At 35.2% G+C, this 23,922-nt stretch overlaps 1 protein-coding gene across 1 annotated transcript in view; it reads right to left on the bottom strand.

Annotated features, from left to right (window-relative positions):
- Positions 1–1,436: 1,436 nt before the first annotated feature.
- The window catches only part of CCT4 (chaperonin containing TCP1 subunit 4), a 110,906-nt gene continuing 88,420 nt past the window's right edge, over positions 1,437–23,922 (bottom strand). The window contains exons 11-14 of the mRNA XM_090386891.1: positions 21,111–21,241; positions 7,548–7,782; positions 5,534–5,647; positions 1,437–1,784 (exon numbers count right to left, since the gene is read on the bottom strand). Coding sequence (XP_090243017.1) covers positions 1,767–1,784; positions 5,534–5,647; positions 7,548–7,782; positions 21,111–21,241 — 498 coding nt within the window. The 3' untranslated portion in view covers positions 1,437–1,766. The remainder of the gene's footprint in view (positions 1,785–5,533; positions 5,648–7,547; positions 7,783–21,110; positions 21,242–23,922) is intronic.

The following is a 23,922-nucleotide window of genomic DNA, read 5'->3' as shown; positions in this document are numbered from 1 at the left end:
TCCTGCCTAGCCAATCAAGTTAATTATTACAACGAAGTTGCAAAACACTTCAATGCAAGAAATAACTCTGACATTATTTACCTTGAATTTAGTAAAGCTTTTGATGAGGTTTCCAGTGAGGGACAATTATTTAAAATAGAGCAAACTGAGATTTCTTGTAAGATCCATTAAGGGATCAAGGGTAAGCAGACAGAGGGTTATCATAAATGGACATTCTTCATGGTGGATGAGGGTAGTGAATACTAATCCCTTGGGGATCAGCACTGGATCCATTTCTGTTTCTTATCTTCCTTAATGACACTGATGAGGGAGTGCATGGGAAGTTAAAGTTTGCTGATTATTTATAGCTGGGAAGTGTGGTTAGTTACCAGAGCCAGGTCATTTTGCTTCAAAATGACTTAGATTGCTTGCACAAATGGTCTGAAAAACTTCAACTAAAGTTAAATACCAATTTTTATAAATTGGTTTAATTCCATCGCTGAGTTTTTATCAAAATTTTCTTTTAAAGTTTACTTTTATGCCATAATATATTTGACATAATGTCTTCAATCACTTGGAGTTTCGTGGAGTGGGGGTTTGTATGTCCGGGGTTGGGCCTATGGCTGTGATCCCTGGGATGTCGGGTCATCCACAAGCAAAGAGTGAGGAGCACACATTTAAATTTTAAGTTGTTTTTAACCATTTTTTAGTCGATATTATTTGGAGAGTATGGAGTAGAAGACATCCTATGAAGCTTTGAGGTCATCTCATATTTTACACAATTATACAGCAACAAAGTTCTAAGTAGAAACTTAAGTATTGTTTGACCTTTTCTATACCTATTTACTAATTTTGGCCTCCCCACCCCTTCTTTCATGGCTCAAGAAAAGGTGTTATATTTTTGTTTTAGCTTATATTTGGCAAGCAGGGAAAAAAAGTTTTTCCATTGCTGCACCATACCACTTTGACTACTGCATGTTGTATTGCTAGTTTGCAGCAGTTACAAATATTGCAAACAGTCCACCACCTATGCTGTGTCCACAATAGCAGTACCAATGATTATGCCCGTTCATAGTCAATTAAATTTCAGAACTTCTAAAACTATTGTACTCCATTTATAATGCCAAAGTATACTACCATACATGCATGTTCTTTGCATTAGCAGTCTTTCAGATGTTAGCACAGTGCATTGTTCACTGCAGCAGAAATGTGTTTAAAGGATAGATGACTTGTAAATTTTAAACCACTAAAGCAAACTTCACTTTTAGTGTATTTACAGTTAATTTAATTACATTGGCTGCTTTAATTATCTCACTGCAGCTAATGTAAGTGCTATAAACATAATCACCTAGAAAAGAAACTAATTCTAAAAATTTATTTTTTATTTAAAATTAATAAGCATTGTAAAAAAAAAGTACATTAAACAAGGTGCATCAGCAAATTTTTATTGTATAACTTATTCAGAAGATTGAATGATGGTTAAGTATGTAAAATATCATCATTGCAATGGTGCAGCCCCACTGCTAGTTAACAAGTAATGAAATATCAAGCTTTTCAAATAAGTCAGATGTAACACCTATCACTTTTTATAGAAGGCAGCATGGAAGATACCCACAAGACTGCTCGAAGAAAATTTTCATTCTTGGCAATGTTTTGATTTTGTTTATTATAAATAAGTATTTAGAGTGATTTCTTGTTGTTCCTAAGTGCTTGCAGATAGTATTATATTCCACATTTTTCCTCCACATATGCTTTCAGAGAGGAAGTACCAGTTAGGTTCCTGTTCTTTATCGCACTGTTGTGATCTGTAATATAAACAGAACTGGGAATTAATACAAGGCAATTGATCTAAGAGTAATGATCCTTAAGTATTTTTCAATTGCTCTGTTCCTAAGGAATATTAGATACCTAATGCTGGTAACTCAACTGTAGAATTTATAAATTTCATAATAAAAGTCATCAAAGAAATGTGTCACCAATTTTTTAAACTCTAGTTATCAATATAAATCACACTTGAAATGCTGCTCCCTTTTAGCATATCCTATATAGACACAGGCTGTAAAATACATTACCTAATCTTATGCAGTTTGCTCACAGCTTTTCTGTTCACCAATTTGTTTATTTGAAGTAGTTTTTGAGACCCTACTTTCAGGACCATGGTTAACTGATATTCTTGGTTTATGCTTTAATCATATTTCACCCATCATGGCTCAGAAGTTTTACTACAACTGTGTGTTCACAGGCCTGTGAAGTATCTATCCATCATTTGCTTTCCCAAGTAATTTTATTACCTAGTTAAGTCCACATACAAATGAAAACAATCTTATTTACTGTTAAGCTGTCTAATGTTGGGTTGGTTACAGCCCTGAAAGGGTTCTAATAATAAATATCACTGGTGTTTAATGTGTAAATTAGAATTGAAATAAAGTTTGGGAACCACTGATATAGATAGCAGAGCATATCTTTTAAATTTGACTATATCTGACATTGCCCACTGGCTTTTTTTCTATTCAAAATTTAATCATGCTATACCTATATAGCACTCATATTATGTTTCTTCCCCCTCCCTCTCTTTTTCTTACATTAAATTCATTTAACTTTAGCACCTTCTGCTTTTTGGCTGTCTTTCTTTTTAAGCTTGAATTTCATTTTTATTACTTGATTACTTTATTGGATTAATAATTACATAATATTGCAAAAAACTACAAACATTCTATAACATTTGCATGCTATATTAAAGAAAATCATATCCTTTTAATATCATAAAATAAAAAATCTTTTGATTTTTATTTTAGAAAATATTAAAAATAAAAATTTTTAATATTTTCAGGTGTGTTAACATGAAAATATTAAAATGTTACATACACTGTGACTCCATAGCCAAGTGGTCAGGAGCGGGAGTGCAGTAGTACACGCTCTTTGAGTAGACCAGGGTTCAAGCCCCTGACTGCTGAATACGGTCGATCTGCCAACCCGCACTGGACCAGCGTGGCAGATTATGGTCCATTTTCCCTCAGCATGAATTGTTGAGTAGGCTTCCATCCTGCAGTGGGTTGATAATGGCTGCACTTTACCCTTTTTTTACACTGTGAAGTACTGTGGAAAAAGGCCTTCTCACTATCAGCATGAAAACACATCACACAACAGGGGAAAAACAGGACTAATTTGTGGATAGTGATACTGAAAAGTTAGAGAGGATGGCTCAGAGCCTGGCCCTCAAACCCCACTGAACACCTGTGAAGCATCTGGGGCATTGGATTAGAGAATGCTAAAATGGCATTCTTTCAAACCCTCTAACAGTTCCTCCGTAGAAGGAACAGAGGTAAATTCCAGCAGACACCTACTTTTCTACCAGAAGCTGATAGAAAACTATGCTCAGTAGAGTTGAGACTGTCATACAAGCCAAAAATAGTAGCCCTAACATATTAGATTTATGAACTGAAAGCCTTTATTGCAACTAACAGTGTTTCTTTGGATACTATTGTTCGTGAAATGTATATATCCTCCTCTCAAATCTACCTGTTTCGTGTACTGAAAAAAAAAAAAAAAAAAAAAATTCACTTTTTTTCTTTCTTTTTAATTTAATTTTTTTCTTTTTTCAAATGATGGCAGATTCTACCTAAGTGGACTTTGAAATACAGGGGAACACTGCATCTGGTTGTATAGCCCTTAGAGGTGACTATGTTGAAAAGTTCATTTCAATACTCCTTGTACAATAGTATGTACAATTATGAAGCACCTAGTACCATTCAGCTTTGCACCAAAGGAATATACATTAAAAAAATCTATTGCCAATATAACTATGGATAATATTAATTCTTTCACTTATGTAGTTAAGAAAACAATGAACATAAGTTTGTAACTCAGCATTTTCTATCCAGCAAGCAAAAATTATAAAATATTCTCAAAAGCTTGAAGGAAAATCTAAAAATTTTGAAAATCCTTTTTTGAGCACATGTGATCATAATGTTATATCTTTGTGACATACACATATAAACAGTACTCACTGCAGTAAAAATTACCAGAAATAATGCAATAACTGGCAAAAAAATTAATTATTTGTTAAAAATATTCAGTGCAAAACAATACACACCAGATCATTGGGCAATTGGGGAGGACAGGGTTAGCATTGTAAAACATGTTCTCTCACAGATGTGAGAGATATTTTACAATGTTAACTGCTGAGTCAAGCAACCCCGAACAGCTAGTAATTGTCAACTGGCTTGAAGGTGATATCATGCAATTTTCAAACGTGTCATATCATCAAATGTTCACCGTGAGCTCACTGCAGGAGACACAGAAAGCTGCACACAAAAATGAGGCTTTTTTCAACATTCAGGGTAATTTGATTAATGCCAAAGACTTGGAAAACAAATTGATCATAAGTAATTTAGAGCCACAAATCATATTTTTATAAGTAAACATAGCATTTGTGTAGTGCAAATCATGAGGCAAATTGATTGTTCAATTTCATAACTCGTTTCTAAGGCTGAGTGGTTGTTGTGTCGGAGTTTAACAACATATAGGCTGCCAGGGCCATATGTGTATTTCTAATGGTTAATAATGAAATACTGACTTTATTTAAAATAACTTATATTTTATGATATATTCCTAAGTAGTTTAGAAAGGTAAACAGTTCCTACGGCATTGGGGCAAAAACAATGTGTTCTATGAAAGCAATCTAAATGGTGAATGTCATACTGATATTATTGAGAAAGTTCTGGCATCCTTCACTGCTGAAAAATGGAGAGCTGCCAGGGCCATATGTGTATTTCTAATGGTTAATAATGAAATACTGACTTTATTTAAAATAACTTATATTTTATGATATATTCCTAAGTAGTTTAGAAAGGTAAACAGTTCCTACGGCATTGGGGCGAAAACAATGTGTTCTATGAAAGCAATCTAAATGGTGAATGTCATACTGATATTATTGAGAAAGTTCTGGCATCCTTCACTGCTGAAAAATGGAGAGAAAAAAAGTCTGAAAAACTGGGAACCTTTCTGTAAAACCTTAGCTAATTCTTTGCAAAGAATTCATGTGAGAAACAAGCATCATAAAACATTATTAATGTTAATATTCTATTACCTTAGCTCACAATAAAAAGCTATGTTCAAAATGTGCTAATATCTTCCATAATCAATAAGCAGGAGTGCTGATAATATACATAATACTAAAACAGATGTGCAAATATATTTTTCTATAGCATAAAGCTGAAAGGTAGTGGGTGCTCCATATTTTTGCATATTCCAGTAAGAAAGTCAATTTTTGATATTTCAGTTCACTGTTTTATTTCATCTGTTACCTATTGGCTACCCAATAATTCACTCGGTATCAACGTAAATAATGCATCTTGGAAAACATAATAATTGTCCATTACCCGATTGTTTGCAGCTGGGAAAATAATTCTGTCTAAAATCTATTCCTACAAATGCCATATATTGCCAGCAATTTCACGGAAACCAGACATTCATTTTTCATTACAAATAAACAAAATGCACATACATACAAACACACATACATCACGATAGCAGATAGAAAGACAAAACTTACAATGTCATCAATCTTTAAGATACTCTGAACAGTCTCGGCAGCTAAACTTACTGCACTAGTTGATACAAGAAGAGGCTGAATTACATTTTCTTCTAGTATATTAGTCACAGCACCCTGAAATAACAACAAAATGCATTTTTTCCCTATGTGTACATGACATGGTTGTGATAAAACCTATCACATTTTACATATAAGGGGTCTTAAATAGAAATTAGTTAAAAATTGGATCTCAACTAATATTATATGCAGTAACTGGAGGAAATTCAGTTTCTATAGTACACAACAGCATAAATTTTGAATTACCAATGTAATTCTAAAACATTATATCCACTGGCTTACCTTGTTAACCAATTATATTTTCTGTATATTTTTATATTATTTTATAGAAGAGCCATATATGTTCTATATACACTTTCCTTGACAAAGTCCAAAGACATTAACAGATTTACAATCACATAAATGAAATCACTGATAAAAGTCAACCCCCTCCCATAACATATATTAAGGAGTATTATCATTATTTTAACCCTTAATATGATGGGCCCCATCTTTCATCTATTCTGATATTAGATACATTCTTTAAGTGCAATTTAGTAGGCAAGTTCATTTTGCAATTGCTTGCAGTTCAGAGTTCACAATGCATAACAAATTAATTTTTCATTACTGCTGACCAGGGTAGCAATGAACACAAGAAAAACTTCACCAATATAAATGGATTTATAACATGGATGAAATTTACCATACAGTTATAAAAATCATTTATTAAATTACAAAATTCTATTAAATTGGATAAAGTCAAAAAAGTTTCAGTGTACAAATAGCAAGTGCTATATAAATTCATATTCTTTATGAATTTTGGGCCTTAACTATCCAGACAGAGCCTGGCACTTGTAGATAGGGCATTTGTCTAGTTGCAGCCTGTTCTTGGACCATCTAGATGACTGCTTTCTGCATTAACTTTTTGGTAAAGACCAAGTCAAAAATATTGATCCCACTAGGACACTGTCTCAAACTTACAATAATCACATACCCCTTCTCAGACAAGGATAATTTAAGGGTAGTTTTAATAATACTATTTTACCTGGACTAGAGCATATACTGCACACTATGTGATACTCATTCATTCATATATTCATTAATAAAAGTTATACATACATACCACATATAGAAATAATAATTTAAAAAGAAGGAAGTAATAATAAAAATCAATAAACAAATCTGACAGGAGAGTGTAGATATATATTGTGGATTCATCCAATCTGAAATTAAAGTACACATGTTAACTAGTGAAGAAAGCACATTTTTAATACTTACTATTTTGGTACTGAAACTGGAATTAGTATTAAAATATATAAATTTAAATGAAATTTAAATTGTTATGTACAAAGCACTTCTTTTAATGTTTTACGCAGCATTAAAATAAGTGTTTTTTGAAAAGACCACTGTCACTGGCATTTTAAAATTAAACCAATTACTGTTCAAGCATACAAGAGTGTAGAGTTCATTTACAGAAAGGGGAGACAAGCAGTAAACAAATGGCATAATTATCAAGTGATTACGTCTCACAGAAATCTAGCAAATTTTACTTAAGCATACAGCTGGTAAAAAGCAATTCCTTAAAAAAAAAATAAATAATAAATAAATATTTAACAGTAATTTTTCTAATTACTGTTACAATTCAAAGTTGAAGCAACCAGGTGAGAATCCTACTTAATACATAGTCAAACATAACTACAGGGCATGGATTCACACCCAACTTTTTAAAATGAGCACAAACTGCAGAAAATAATGGACCATTTTTCTTATGTATCACTTTGCAGTAATGTATTCAATGAGGTTGTAAATTACTGCTGTGTAGAATTTTTTTTTGAAATTCTTCATAACATTCATTACCAAAGCAAGTAAACTGCCAAAACCACTCATACAAATGTCCAGTTTTTATTTAAAATAATTTAGATAATTTGAATGTTAGATTAAAAAAAAAATTTGTTAATCAATATACACATGTACTTGCCTTTCGAACGTTAATGCCAGAAGTTTTTTCTCCTTTGGCATGACGATTCCGAAGTTCTGTCACTGTAGAGATGGGATTCAATCCAGCATTTTCTGCTAGTGTTAAAGGAATGATCTCCAAAGCTTCAGCAAAAGCCCGGAAACAATAAGCTTCCATACCTGTAAGCGTACGTGCATATTCAGATAAACGCAGGGATAATTCAATTTCAGGAGCGCCTCCACCAGCAATAAGTGCTCTAAAATAAGTGTGGTAATAAAAAAAATAATAAAAAACATTTATTATTATTTTTTTCATTTTTCAATAATAAGCAGCATTGCTATAGCGTGGAAAGTGAACTAAATCTTCACATGAATATTTAATTTAAAATGAGCACCAACATTAGCAATAATATGAATGTATCACTGAATATTATTATTATTATTAATATCCATATGATGCAAGGAAGCCTGAGGCTTATGCTGCATCAGGAAAAAAAAAAAAGTTCCCGAGTAATCCTGAGAGAGAGAGAGAGAGAAAAAAGTAGAAGGGAATCACCAAGAAAGAGAAGAATGATGATATCCAGCTCAGAACCCTGGGTGTGCCAAGCCTATGCTCACCAGATGTGAGCCCCCGGGGTCAATGTAAGCTTTTGCAACAAGGTCTAGAAAAAATTAGGCAGATGTGCTAAGAAATGCCAGTTGAAGTTTAATATTGACAAGTGCAAGATACTGAACATGGGTAGCATTAATCTCAGGTTAACTTACCAAATCTGTGTGGTTAATACATTCAGGATAGTGGAAAATGAAAAAAGACCTAGCGATAATTGTGTAGTCATATATGGAGTTCTCTGGGCAATGGAGTCTGCCAAAACTGCTTATTGGGTTTTATCAATGATATACAAGAACTCTGCTAGCAGAGAAAGGGACATGATTATCCCATTGTACAAGGCAATAGTTAGGCCCCATCTTGTTTATTATTATTATCTATATGGTGCAAGGAAGCTTGAGGCTTATGCTGCACCAGCCAAAAAAAAAAAAAAAATCCTGAGTTACCCTGAGAGAGAGAGAGAGAGAGAGAGAGAGAGAGAGAGCACGAAGTAGAAGGGAATCACCAAGAAAGAGAAGAATGATGATATCCAGCTCAGGACCCTGGGTGTGTCATGAGCCCCTCGGAGTTAAACTGCATACAAGTCTGGAGGCCTTATTTTAGGAAGGATGTAGATCTGTTTTAACAGGTGTAGAGAAGAGCAGTGGGATTGGTGAGGAAACAAAAGGGTGGTCGTACCAAGAAAGGCTGAAGTTCTGCAAATTGCAGCATCTGGAGACTGGGCACCTGCAAAGTAATCTGACTGAGGTGTTTAAGGTCTTGAATGTATTGAGCAGGATCAATGCTGATGGCATTCTTCCTCTCGCTCAGACTACTCAGTTGAGGGCATAAATTCAAATTGAGGAAGGATGGTTGTAGGATAGATCTATATATAGAAGTTTTCCTTCCGCCAGCGGGTGTTTGATTCTTGGAACAAAGAATTAGCATTAGCAAGGGCACATGATGCAAGAAAGCAAGCTAATACAGCATCAGCCAAAAAAAAAAAAAAAAAAAACACACAACCCCTTCTCATGAAATATGTTGAAACTATTAAAAATGGATAATTACTTATATTTAATATTAATACTGTATTGCTACTTTAAGCTTCCTTAAGTGTACCTTTAATCATAACTACAAAAAACATGATTTTGTCTAACATCAACATCTAATTTGAATGTAATTTCATATCACAATCTCTTTTGGTTCTGTTTAAGCAGCTGACAACAGTACATGGCAATTTCAAAAATTTCTCCTACTTATTAACAAATGTGCAATTCAGATATAAATCATAATAAAAGGTTAACACATATCAGTAAAGAATAAATTATCTTATTCAAAATACATTCAATGTCATCTAAAAATCAAAAGACTGCAGAAATATAACATTGTGATTTTAAAAAAATGAGAGTAATCTGAGATCTGACTGTGTTCCTGTATACCCAATGTGAAAAGTTAAGAGCAGTGGCATATAGAATTCTAAGTGATAAAAAAGTTTCCAGGTACTTTACTGTATGTTTTTTAAGATCAACAAATCCTAAAATATAATCTTGGTGTGATTATCTGTTTTGGGTATTCCCTGTTTGACCTAAAACCTACCTATACATTCAACAATAATTCTAATCCTCTTTCTGAAGACACTTGCAAAGATTTTAAACCTGATACACTAGGGAGTGAAAATCAGTACAGGAATACCTCGCATAGCGCAGTTTCGAACAGCACGGTTTCGCTGTAACACGTTTTACAAATTGAAAAAAATTATGCACCAATACATTTGATATGTATGTATGTATTATAATGCCAGCATGTAGGCCAATGTGTTATGGATTCAAGGGCACACTGACTGTTGTCACAGCTCCCATTATATACAGACTCTACTAGCATTCATTTTTGAGTTAATTTTAGTAAACAGTCTAGATTCCGAGCGGTGAGATCGCTCACAGTGCGTAAGCTGTAAAAATATTTTTCGCTGCGTATTTTTATTAAAGATTATTTTTTTAAAAACATTACGTCTTTATACGCAAATATGGGTAGAAAGAAGAAATGTAATGGCGCTGAGAGTTCTTCTAGATCCAAACATCGAATGAGGTATGAAAGTAAGGCAGGCGTTGCAAAATGACCGATGTTATAAAGAGATGTATGCAGATAAAAAGAAGAAAAGAACTGTGCAAACTAAGCTGATCAGTTATTTTTCAAAGTAAAAATACAGTACATACTTCACTTATATTCTTTTGGTATATACATACTGCAATAAAAAATCTTTTGTACTGTACTTACTACTATTTTTAATTTTTATCATTTTAATTTATTTTTTTGCAAGAACTTCGTGTGCATCAATTTATAGTAAACAAACACTTATATATTTTTGCAACTCGACCCACATAATCAAATTGTCGGAACGCATTGCATTAAAATACATACTAATAATACCTCGATCAGTGTGGTTTTTTTTTTTTTATTTTTTTATGTGAACCCCAAACACGAGAGGTATTAGAACCTATAGTACTTAGTACCGTGCTTGGGTTGGAGATTGAGAAGACGAAACAAGATATTTGCTAACATTGGACTTGAACTTCTGTAGATTGTAATTTTCAGGAAATACGTATGAATTAAGGTTGTTCCAGAGAACGGCAGTTGAATGAATAAATGAGGAAGATGAAAAGTTGGTTCTGTGGGTTTGAAGTTGGACAGTAAATGGATGTTGGCTGGTGGCGGCACGTGTTCGGACTGTTTTGAAAGAGAGAGCGGGAATTACAGAAGCTAATTCAGAAGAACAGTGCCCATGGAAGTATCTGTAGAAGAGGCATGCAGCAGAAACAGTGCATCTATGAGATAGCGAGTGGAGAGACTCTGTTAGAGATGGATCATTAATTAACCTAACTGCCCTCTTCTGAATGGAATCAAGAAGCCTGAGAGAGGTTTTGGGGGCACCACCCCAGATGTGGGAACAATATTCCATGGCAGGGCAGATTTGCGATTTATACAGAGTGAGCAGCTGTTTGGAAGAAAAGTAACACCGAGAGCGAAAGAGAAAACCAAGTTTTTTTGATGCAGAGGAAGCAATATTTGTAATGTGCTTGTGCCAAGAGAGATTAGAAGTCAGGGTAATCCCCAAAAGAGATATATCCTTTTGCCTAGAAATTGGATAAGCATAGGAGCAGAAGAATCCTTTTTGCGAGATATAAGACAAGACTGAGTTTTAGAATGGTTGAAATCAACTAAGTTGTCTTTGCCCCACTGGAGAATTAACTGAAGATCGGCATTTAAGGAATTGGTAGCAGATTTTCGAGAAGTTGAAGCTGATTGAGCAGGACAAGGTTTCTCAAAATGTAAAGTTGAATGCAATGTGCTATCATCGGCAAAACTATGGATAGTATTTCCAGTCAATGGAAGAAGGTCATTGATATACAAGAGGAAAAGAGTGGCGGAAAGAACTGAAAGTTGGGGGACACCGGCATTAGTGGAGAAGTTAGAAGACAGAGAGCCATCAACCATCACCCTCAGTGAGCGATCAGAGAGAAAACTGGATAACCAATTACTAAAAACAGTTGGCAAACCATAAGATGGAAGCTTGTTTAGAAGACCTTTATGCCAAACACGATCAAAAGCCTTTGAGATGTCAAGAGCAACTACTTGTGTTTCACCGAACCTTTCCATTGAATTAGTCCATAAATGGATAACATAAGCCAGAATATCACCAGTGGATCGACACTGACGGAATCCATACTGGTGATCGTTGATCAGACGGAAGGTTTCTAGGTAGTTTAAGAGTTGGCGGTTAATTGATTTCTCCTTTACTTTAGAAAGAGTAGAAGTAATTGCAATGGGACGATAATTGGATGGGAGGGATTTGTCACCCTTTTTAGGAACTGGCTGGATATGAGCAAATTTCCAAGCAGAAGGAAAAACACCTTTAGAATAAGAAAGTGAAAAAAGGCGGCAAAGAATAGGAGTAAGTTCAGGAGCACAGGTTTTGAGAACAAGTGGAGAAATACCATCAGGACCTGGAGCTTTCTTAGCATTGAGATTCATCAAAATCCTTCTGGAAGACCACAGGAGGCATTGAATGGAGTGTGTTGGGAATGGTGGGAGGTGTTTTACCAAGATCATTAATACATGAGCTGGAAGAAAAATGGGATGCTAGCAGGTCAGCTTTATCCTTGGCTGAAGTGACAACAGAACCATGTGGTTTGGACAGAGGTGGGAGCAGAGATGGGCAAAAGTTGCGGCCAATAGCTTTGGCAAGAGACCAGAATTCTCGGCTACCATTAGGGCAAGAAGCAAGTTTTCTACTCTTAGCCTGTTCAAACTCTAGTTTGGACTGATTAATAACTGCTTTACAATTGTTGCGAGCTTTGGTGTAGGCAGAAAATGAAACTGAGAATTAGAAACAAGCCAATTACGATATGCAACATTCTTCTCTTGGACAGCCTTAGCACATTTATTGGAAAACCAAGGTTTAGATAAAGGACGAGATTTTAAAGTGGAGTGTGAGATAAAGAATTCCATTCCTGCAAGAATAATTTCACTGACACGATCTGAGTAAACGTTGACATCAGAACTTTTGAAACAGTAATCCGACCAAGGAAAAGAAGAAAAGAAGTCTCGCAGGTCATCCCATTTTGCATTCTTGTAATGCCAAACAACACGAGGTTGGGAATAGCCATGAGATAAAGGTTCCATTGGAGAAGAGACAATCACCAAGTTGTGATCTGAAGTGCCTAAAGGAGCTCTCACTTCGACCGTGTACTTAGAAGGGTTGTTTGTGAGAAAAAGATCAAGCGTGTTGGCTGTATGATTAGGATTGTCCGGTATTCTTGTAGGTAAATGAACAATCTGTGCTAGGTCATTAGTAATTGCAAAAGCCTCAGCATCTCGACCTGCTGGGTCGGTGTGACTAGAAAATGGAAGCCAGCTGGGGTTATGAACATTAAAATCACCAAGGAAAATTACCTCACTGTTAGGAGAGTTGGACTGGAGAAAGTCAAGTTGCAACGAGAGGAAGTCAAAGAGCTCCAAGTGATTAGTCGAGTTGGGAGAACGGTAGAGACAACAGATGAATTTGACACAATGAGGTAGAGAGATTTTAAGCCAGAGAAGATCAAAGAGAGGAGATTCCAAATTGCCAAGTCTCTGACAGGGAATATCAGAACGGACATATGCACAAGTACCACCTTTGAGGCGAAAGGAATCATACAGCGAATAATTTGGGCATCTGAGATGAGCAGTAGTTGAATCAACCGATAACTGAGATTCTGTCAAAAAAAGTACATGAGGTTTGGCAGACTGCAAGTGGAAATGGACATCGTTGAGATTAGAATTGAGACCACGTATATTTGTGAAATGAATTAGGAAGTCCTTGGGAGGTTTAGATCTTTTCGCAGATAAGCTTGCTCTATTAGTTTGACAATTCATGGTGTATTCAATAGTGAGAAAAAGTGGGTGGGACATGCTGTATGAAGTAATGAAATTTTTGGATATGGTGTACGTGTGGTAAGAATATACCCAGATCCTTGACATAACGTGGCCTCGACAATGCTCCCCGCATACACACTACTCGGACTCCCTCCAGTCACTATCTGGCAGAGTAGAGGTAGCAAGATTATATACTAGCTGATCCGGAAGCCTCCTAGAGAGTTACCAATAAGTCCGGTCCGGTGTACTAACTGGCGGCCGGCCTGCGAAAACCGTTTTAGAGCTGTACCCTCGAAATGTAAGGAATATTGGATCTCGCCACGACGTTCATCATAACCTCAAAAGTCATCAATCATACTGCATGATGGAAGAGATAGGGAAGGATTGACCGGAACTTAGCTCTAGAGACTAAACGTGGGTTCCACCACTTCAAGCCTCCTACATGGTTTCATGTAGCACGGTATTTTTTTGGCACGAATTAATGCCTTACTCCTTTCTTCTGGAACTTTCCCTTCCGAAAATGACCTCTGAGTAACCTGATGTAATGTAATGCTGAAATGTGACTGAAATGCTGAAAGCATGATACTATTTTCCCTCCAGCTTTCAGCATTTTTGATACACAGATTTTTAAATACCTAAATGCAAAACAATTTTTCTTTTTTTTTTTTTTGAGTTAATTTATTCGAAAAATGCTTTGGAAATACTGTTTCTTATTTCAGTATGTTACTTCCTCATACTTATTTTCTATAACATTCCCAGAATTAAGTTTTCTTAAGTTTTTTTTTTTTTCTTTTCTTTTTTGTTCCAGGGAATAATTTACCAGTATTAGTTGAAATTAAAATTTCTTATATTTCTTCATGCATACATGACTGCATAATGAATTTGTCTTTATAGACCTTCCCCCATCCTCCTACATACTTCTTTTACAGCTTCCTCTAGTTCTTTTAAATTTTTCACATTCATCTAAAGTCATGTTACCATCAGAAATGCCATTCAATTTTGAGCAAAAGGATTCCTATATTCAAACCTGCAATGGGAGTGTATTCACCTTAACACTATTACACTAAGGAGTGCATTGTTCTCCAAAATGTGCTATATTTTTAAAACCTTTTATTGGTACAAAATAAATTTTATTTTTTTTAAATAACACACTTGGGGTAGGCACATTTGTGCCAGTGTGAACTTGCCTCCCTTCTTTGTGCATGGCATAATTTGTTGCTATGGAAATGTGAGCCCACTGCTAAGAATGGCAGCTACGCACTTGTGAAAGTGAAACTAACATTCTTCTGGTATTGGCTCTTGAGTTGTTTATGACAGCACTTTTCATTTTCACTTGTGAAAACAAAATTCCCACAATCTTCATTATTGACAATAAAACTGTTTACATAAGCTAGCATGCATCAACAATTCAAGCTGCTTCTAAAGCATGTAACAAGTGTGCTGAGAGAATAGGACAGAAAGACCCTGCTAATTTCAAATCCATATTTTAATGATTGCATTAGGTTTACTGAAAATGTGTTATTTTATTTATGATCAAACTTCCTTCATTAACGAAACAATCAATGATGCAGAATGAAAGGAATTAAAATAATTCAGGAATATTAAAATTGGCAACTGATGTCAGATAATTTTTTATTTACATTTAACAGCCACCTTAGTACTTTTTGGATATATGCAACAGTTGCCGGGTTAATGGTTACAGAGACATCTGGGAGCTTTTTGGACATTTCTAACACTTTTTATACTCTTATTTTTGGCACTGATTGATTCAACACAAGATGGACATGCCTCAATCTCAAATCAGGAAATTCGTTTTTTTTTTAAATAAAAACCCCAAACATGAGAGGTATTAGAACCTATAGGACTTAGTACCGTGCTTGGGTTGGAGGCAGAGAAGACGAAAGAAGATATCTGTTGACATTAGACTTGAACTTCTCTAGACTAATTTTCAGGAAATATGTATGAAGGAAGGTTGTTCCAGAAAATGGCAGTTGAATGAATAAACAAGGATGATGAAAAGTTGGTTCTGTGAGTTTGAAGTTGAACAGTAAATGGATGTTGGCTGGTGGCTTCATGTGTTCGGACTGTTCTGAAAGAGAGAGCGGGAATTATAGAAGTCAATTCAGAAAAACAGTGCCCATGGAAGTTTCTGCATGCAGCAGAAATAGTAAGTCTATGAGACAGCGAGTGGCCCTTGAGGTTGTCACAGACATTCTCTCAGATATGTCAGGCAAGCAGTACTTGCTACCTGGGAGTCTAAAATGCTGATGAAACTGATATTCAGGTGACATTCAAGTCAAGTGGACCTGACCCAATTTCGGCAAAGACCGGATGGTCTGCTTGCACTTTCATGATGGTGGAATCCTCTGCTTGCACTTTCATGATGGTGGAACTGTTAGCAATCATGGGTATAACCTAAATGCACAAGCATACTGTGGGTGACCACCCAAGTGTGAACCAACGCAAGCAGGGGTCGAGGTGTAGCACCCACACCACATGGAGGAATGCCACCTCTCTCTGTTACCAGGCAATACTAGGTGGTAGATGACTCATCAACCGATGCAATACCACAACTTTGCTTATTGGAGGCTTGAAGTGGTGAAACCCATGTTTAGTCTCAAGAGCTAAGTTCTGACCTACCCTTCCCCATCTCTTCCATCATGCAGTATGACTGATGACTTTTGAGGTTATGATGAACACCATGGCAAGTTCCAATCTTCCTTACATTGAGGGTACAGCTCTAAAATGGTGTTTGCAGGCCGGTCGCTAGTTAGTACACTGGACTGAACCTATTGGTAACTTTCCAGGAGGCTTCTAGATCAGTTAGTGTATAATCTTGCTACCTCTACTCTGCCAGATAGTGACTGGAAGGAGTCCGAGTAGTGTGTGCGGGGGGGGGGGGCATTGTTGAGGCCTCGTTATGTCAAGGATCTGGATATATTCTTACCATCTGTACGGCATATACAAAAATTTCATTACTTCATACAGCACGTCCCCCCCACACACTTTTCCTTACTATTGAATATACCATGAATTGTCAAACTAACAGAGTAAGCTTATCTGCGAAAAGATCTAAACCTCCCAAACACTTCCTAGTTCATTTCACAAATATATGGTCTCAGTTCTAATCTCAATGATGTTCCTTTCCACTTACAGTCTGCCAAACCCCATGTACTTTTTCTGACAGAATCTAAGTAATCGGTTGATTCAATCACTGCTCATCTCAGATTGCCCAAATTATTTGCTGTATGATTCCTTTTGCCTCAAAGGTGGTACTAGTGCACATGTCCGTTCCGATATTCTTTGTCAGAGACTTGGTAATTTGGAATCTCCTTTTTTCGTTTCGATCTTCTCTGGCTTAAAATCTCTCTACCTCATTGTGTCAAATTCATCTGTTATCTCTACCGTTCTCTCAACTCAACTAATCACTTGGAGCTCTTTGACTTCCTCTCTTTGCAACTTGACTTTCTACAGTCCAACTTTCCTAATGGTAAGGTAATTTTTCCTTGGTGATTTTCATGTTCACAACTCCAGCTGGCTTCTGTTTTCTAGCAACACTGACCCAGCTGGTCGAGATGCTGAGGCTTTTGCAATTACTAATGACCTTGCACAGATTGTTCATTTACCTACAAGAATACTGGACAATCCTAACCATACAGCCAACACGCTTGATCTTTTTTCTCACAAACAACCCTTCTAAGTACATGGTCGAAGTGAGTGATCCTTTAGGCACCTCAGATCACAACTTGGTGATTGTCTCTTCCCCAATGGAGCCTTTATCTCGTGGCTATTCCCAACCTCATGTTGTTTGGCAATACAAGAATGAAAAATGGGATGACCTGCACGATTTCTTTTCCTTGGTCGGATTACTGTTTGAAAACATCTGATGTCAACATTTGCTCAGATCGTGTCAGTGAAATTATTCTTGTAGGAATGGAATCCTTCATTCCACACTCCACTTTAAAATCTCATCCTTTATCTAAACCTTGGTTTTCCAATAAATGTGCTAAGGCTGTTCAAGAGAAGAACGTTACATATCGTAATTGGCTTGTTTCCAATTCTTCAGTTTCATTTTCTGCCTACACCAAAGCTTGCAACAATTGTAAAGCAGGTATTAATCAGTGAAAACTAGACTTTGAGCAGCCTAAGAGTAGAAAACTTGCTTCTTGCCCTAACCTAGCCGAGCATTCTGGTCTCTTGCCAAAGCTATTGTCCGCAACTTTTGCCCATCTCTGCATCCACCTCTGTCAAAACTAGATAGTTCTGTTGTCACTTCAGCCAAGGATAAAGCTGACCTGCTAGCATCCCAATTTTCTTCCAACTCATGCAATAATGATCTTGGTAAAACACCTCCCACCATTCCCAACACACTCCATTCAATGCCTTTTGTGGTTTTCCATCAAAATAATTTCAGAAGGATTGTGACGAATCTTGATGCTAAGAAAGCTCCAGGTCCTGATAGAATTTCTCCACTTTTTCTCAAACCCTGTGCTCCTGAACTTACTGCTGTTCTTTGCCACCTTTTTTCACTTTCTTATTCCAAAGGTGTTTTTCCTTCTGCTTGGAAATTTGCTCATATCAGGCAGTTCCTAAAAAGGGTGACAAATCCCTCTCATCCAATTATCGTCCCATTGCAATTACTTCTACTCTTTCTAAAGTAATGGAGAAATCAATTAATCGCCAACTCTTAAACTACCTAGACACCTTCCGTCTGATCAATGCTCGCCAGTATGGATTCCATCGGTGTCAATCCACTGGTGATAATCCGGCTTATGTTACCCATTTATGGACAAATTCAATGGAAAAGTTCGGTGAAACACAAACAGTTGCTCTTAACATCTCAAAGGCTTTCGATTGTGTTTGGCATAAGGGGTCTTCTAAACAAGCTTCCATCTTATGGTTTGCTAACTGTTTTTTGTAATTGGTAATCCAGTTTTCTTCCTGACCGCTCACTGAAGGTGATGGTAGATGGCTCTGTCTTCTAACTTCTCCACTAATGCTGGTGTCCCCTAAGGTTCAGTTCTTTCCCTCCACTCTTTTCCTCTTGTATATTAATGATCTTCCATTGACTGGAAATCCTATCCACAGTTTTGCCGATGATAGCACATTGCATTCCATTCTCCATTTTGAGAAATCTTGCCGTGCTCAATCAGCTTCAACTTCTAGAATATCCACTGCCAATTCCTTAAATGCCGATCTCCAGTGGGGCAAAGACAACTTAGTTGATTTCAATCCTTCTAAAACTCAGTCTTGTCTTATATCTTGCAAAAAGGATTCTTCTGCTCCTATACTTATCTTTGGTGTTACTCCGATTTCTAGGCAAAATGATATATCTCTTTTAGTTATTATCCTGACTTCTAATCCCTTTTGGCACAAGCACATTACAAATACTGCTTCCTCTGCATTACTTTTCTTCCAAACAGCTGTTCACTCTGTACAGATTGTTTATAATTGTTTTCTAAGTGTTGATTATATTTTTCACTTTTTCCATCATGCTTCTTCCATGTAAACTTTAAGCTAAATATTGTAATTAAGAATGCATGGCTTGCACACAATTCTAGTAGCATTTTATTTTTTTCATTATAGTTAGGTTTATGTTTTATACCAAATTTTCTTAAAATATCTCTTTAAGCTCTGATTATCATTTCTCATCCTGTTATTTAAATTTCCAACCAATATTTTCCTTTATCATTAATGTATACAGTCAGTTCTGCTATAATGCACATTTTCACAACACAAATTGCTCCAATGCAACTGATATGTTAGGGAACAATGGGTATGACACGATTTTTGCATTGGCTCATGTGCAATTTCATCTGTGAATAACACCAGGTGAACGCAAAACTCAGCACCAAGCTAAACGTAGTGAGCTTTTCAGCAATACATACAAGCTTATGAAGCTTAGTAAAAATGTGTGAGAGCTATATTTCCCATTTACTGTAGTAGTATTGGCCAGAGACACTGTTGCCATTTGCTGTATTCACAAGACAATATCACAAGGTGATATTGTAGGCTGACTCATGTTTTTGGGAGTGCATGTTTTTCTGTTTGAACAGAAATTTCGTGAGGTGGGATAGGATAGCATGAATAGAAGAGCACATTTCTGGAGGCCACTACCACAAAACAATAAAAACAATTTGTAGCTCCCGGTTTACTGGATGTTCCTGTTAGTACAATTCAATTATAAACAGGTAGTAACTTGATCTTATTGTATATGCAATAATACTGATAGCTGGAATTCTATGGGTTTTTACGTTATTATGATGAAATGTGTTTCCCCTTAAATGAAATCTTCAATCATATAAAAAAACAAAGAAATTTTCAAAATCTTCTCTTCATTCCCATTTTTTAAGCTTCGTAAACCTGTCCCATTTGCGCATCCTGTGTTCATCACTATTGATTGCCTTTTCTTTTTTATTGTTTTAAATTTTATAATAAAAAAAAAAAAAAGGGGAAAGAAAGAAAATGTCAGTGAACAAAAATATCAATCAAGCAAAACATATCTTGTCAAGGTAAAGTGCTATATTTACTGTAATATTTATTTATTTATTTATAAATAAATAAATATTACAAACCTGTGTTAGCAATTTTATTGGGTTTCTAACTTTTTTTAGTGTTTTATTTACCAGACTGAACATTTTTTGAGTGCTCTGCCCTATCCCTATTTTCTCCATAATCTCTGTTCTTTTTAATGGACGAAATACCATAACATGGAGACTTTTTAGGAACACATGTACGTTATTAGCAGAAATGATTGTATTGAACTGACTGTATTGTATTTCTAAGATACTAAAATACTTTAATATCTTAGAAAGATATTAAAGTATTTTTTTGGGAGGGACCTTCATCTGTGTCATAAGCACAGACAAATTTCAAACTATCCATCATAAACTTCACATCCACAGAACTCTACTGGATAGTGGTCCACACCCAATTAAACTTTTTTCTAAACTGGTTCCAAAAGCTATTGCTACACCTATTTTGCACTGCATCTTATTTCCAGAATAAGTTAATGCACAATCATTATTCAGCTGTAACTCCTTGGCATTCATCCAATTACATTACACCAGTCTAGTTCTTCTCATAATTACACTTCTTTCCCATTAATCATCTAACTTTCATTGTACTTATCATGATGATGTTTAGAAGCATATTTAACACTGTGTTTGAGTTCTGTTTCCCTAATAAGCAGTGAGGATCTTGATGACCTGGACAATTACAGCAGGGACAAACCTGCTCTGTCCAAACAGTGATAAAGCTTTGGCATACACTTTATCCAACCTTTTCAGTTTAGTCTTATTTTAGTATCCATCCGCATTCATTCAGTAACCATACAGCTTTCTCCCTGCTAAAAAGGTTACATCACAAGGCAAGGAATGAATCCAGACCCAAAATCTATTCTCCACAAGCCCCAGCTTAGGAATTTGGGTCTTCCCTCCTAGTTTAATAGCCTGTTCATTATTTCTGTGACAACATAATGCTGAGTAATTCACTTCAAATAGTACTGAATTTTCTGAACTTTAGTTTTAGCAAAGCTCAAATAAATATTACTGTCAGTTATAGATTATATTTCATTCAGTTAATTACCTCTTTTTTACAAGACAACGGATAACACAAAGGGCATCGTGTAATGAACGTTCTGCTTCTTCAAGAACCAGTTTATTGGAACCACGCAAAACTATTGTTACTGTTTTGCCAGGATTAGCAACTCCTGTAACCTATAAAGATAGAAAAACTTGCTAATATATTTCAAAATATTTGCTACAAAAACAAAATGAGAAAATACAATTTTCAGTAGTATTAACTTATCCAAAAATGTATTTGTATGAAAAAATAAATAATAAAACAAATATAAATATGGGTAAAATAATTGATATTATGATTTAGTAGTGTTCTAATAATGAAAATTATCAATAGTATAATAATAATTATTATTAATATTAAAATAATAGAATTAAAAATATTGATTATCCCCATTGTGGGATATGCTCTGCCCTCCAAAAATTTTTTGGACACTGGCTCAGTGATGATAAAAAAAAAAAAAAAATGTTTCTTGCAAATAATTATTTAGGATGCCCTTGCCAACAACTACAGCCTCAGAAATTTTCACTTCTGTGACAAAATCATTAGATGCAGAACAATGCAATACAGTACAATAATACAATGCTCCAACTGGTCCCAAAGCTGATGAGAGTCTATGTTGGAACTTTGCAACCAGTCAAGGTAAAATTTTTTAAAATTAGTTTTTAAATGTGATTCACATAAAGCCTGTTGTTGTGAAACAAAAGCCTTAAATCAGGAGTGCTCAAACTTTTGAGACAAAGAGCCATAAACTTCAGTCAGCATTTTTTCGCAGGATACACATAAAAAACTTCAGCTTTTTTTTCCTTCTTTACAGAATGTGTATATTCTGTAAAGAAGGAAAAAAAGCTGAAGTTTTTTTTCAGCTGAATTTTTTATTTTAAATCAGAAATATATAAACAAACTTTAGTTTTCACTACAATTTTATTTGAAGTTTTTCTGTATCTAAGAATTAAACTGAATAACAGAATACAGTACACTTTTGAGATAAGTTTAATTTACAGTCAATTTTATGATTATAAAAACAACCATTTCTTTATAATTGCCATATTTAATAGGACATTTGGTTCTGCTTTTTGCAAAGGAAAGAATTCTATCCCAGTCAACCAATGTAGTTGCAAATCAAAGAGAACCTCCACGATGGTTATCAGTAAAAATACTTGTTTATCTATGTACATGCTGCCAAAAATGAGCTCATGAAAAGCACTTGTTGGTATAGCTCAGGATACTTTTCTTTTGAGACACAGTTCATTAAAATTCATCAAGATGATCTGATTAGACTTCTTTCAAATGTAAATAACAGTGTAAATCAATGTATTTCATTTATAGATTTACAAGTAAAGATTTAAAGTGCACAGTAAACTAATAAAAATTCAAATAAAAATAGGTTTTTCTAAAGTCCTGAAATCTATATGGAATTTTTCTCGATTCTCTAGTAGTGTTAATGTGCTTCCAGGATAGTCTTCAGTTTTGATCTGCATCGTTAATTACTTTGACTTTTTAACTGGAACAGTAGCCATAAAAAAAAATCATATTGCCCCATGCAGGTACAAAGAACACCATGCACCTGTTTATATATTATATCCTGCAAAGTTTTGGTTTTGGCTTCAATTTCTCTCAGTATATGTTGGAAGTGAAATAGTTGGAAAAATAAACAAATAAATAATAATTCTGGTTATTTGGGACACATTGGCCGGATTAAGCGGCTGCCCCATTAATGTGGTTTCACGTAAACAGTTAAAAATACAGTGGACCTATGCTTTGCGATTGGCTCACTGTATGATCATATCATGTTACGAAGGATGCTCCATAATAAATTACAGTTTACTATATGATATGCAGTAAGCACTGGTCATTATGATCACGTTTATGAACTGAATTTTACTTCTATTAAACGGCGATTCTAATAAGCGAAAATAGGAGGAACATTATCTACAGCCTATAAAAGTAAAATATAAAGCACGAATTTACATTTTTATTACCTTACCAATTAATAAAATTAAATGATACATGAAAATCGGAAGAATATTTTCCAGTTAGCAAAATAAAAATAAATTTATGCTTACATACATAGCTTAATTAACACTGTAATATGTACATACTAATTAATTGATATTTCTGTTCACTGACATTTTTTTGGGGTGTAAAATTTAAAACAGTAAAAAAGATAAGCAATCAATAACAAAGAACACGGCATGCACAAATTGCAACTAAAACGATATTCACAAGTGAGATATGTAGTAACAAGTTCATGAAGTTTAAAAAGTAGGAATGAAGAGAAGATTCTAAAAATTTATTTGTTTTTTATATGATAAAAGACAAAGGGGAAACGCATTTCACCATAATAACATAAAAACCCCACAGAATTCCAGCAATCGGTATTATAGCAAATGCAATAAGACCGAGTTTACTACCCATTTATAATAGATTGCACTAACAGAAAAGCCCAATAAACCAGAAACTGCAAATTGTTTTTATTGTTTTATGGTTGTGACCTCCAGATATGCACTTTAGAAAAAATACCAAAGGCATTCAAAATTGATAGCAATGAAAGTGTAGCACATTTTAATGATTTGATTTTTTGAAATTTGATTCTATAAAGTGGCTGATTCTAACCAGTGATCATGTTAACTGGTGCCTAACTATAAGCTTACAACTGCCTCCAACCGGAGGACCACGTAGTCTGCTCAGAGACAACTGGGGGGGGGGGGGGATCTCGAGTGCTGCAGTCTCCTGCCCCAATTAAACGGCATGTTGTCCCAAATAAACGAAGAAAACTGGCTATTTTCTCAATTAGGTTTTGTTCTTTAAGATTTAT

The sequence above is a fragment of the Mastigoproctus giganteus genome, chromosome 12 (assembly GCF_048544385.1).
Source record: "Mastigoproctus giganteus isolate SK-2022 chromosome 12, ASM4854438v1, whole genome shotgun sequence".
NCBI classification, from domain to species: domain Eukaryota; kingdom Metazoa; phylum Arthropoda; class Arachnida; order Uropygi; family Thelyphonidae; genus Mastigoproctus; species Mastigoproctus giganteus.
This window is presented reverse-complemented; position numbering and strand designations above follow the sequence as displayed.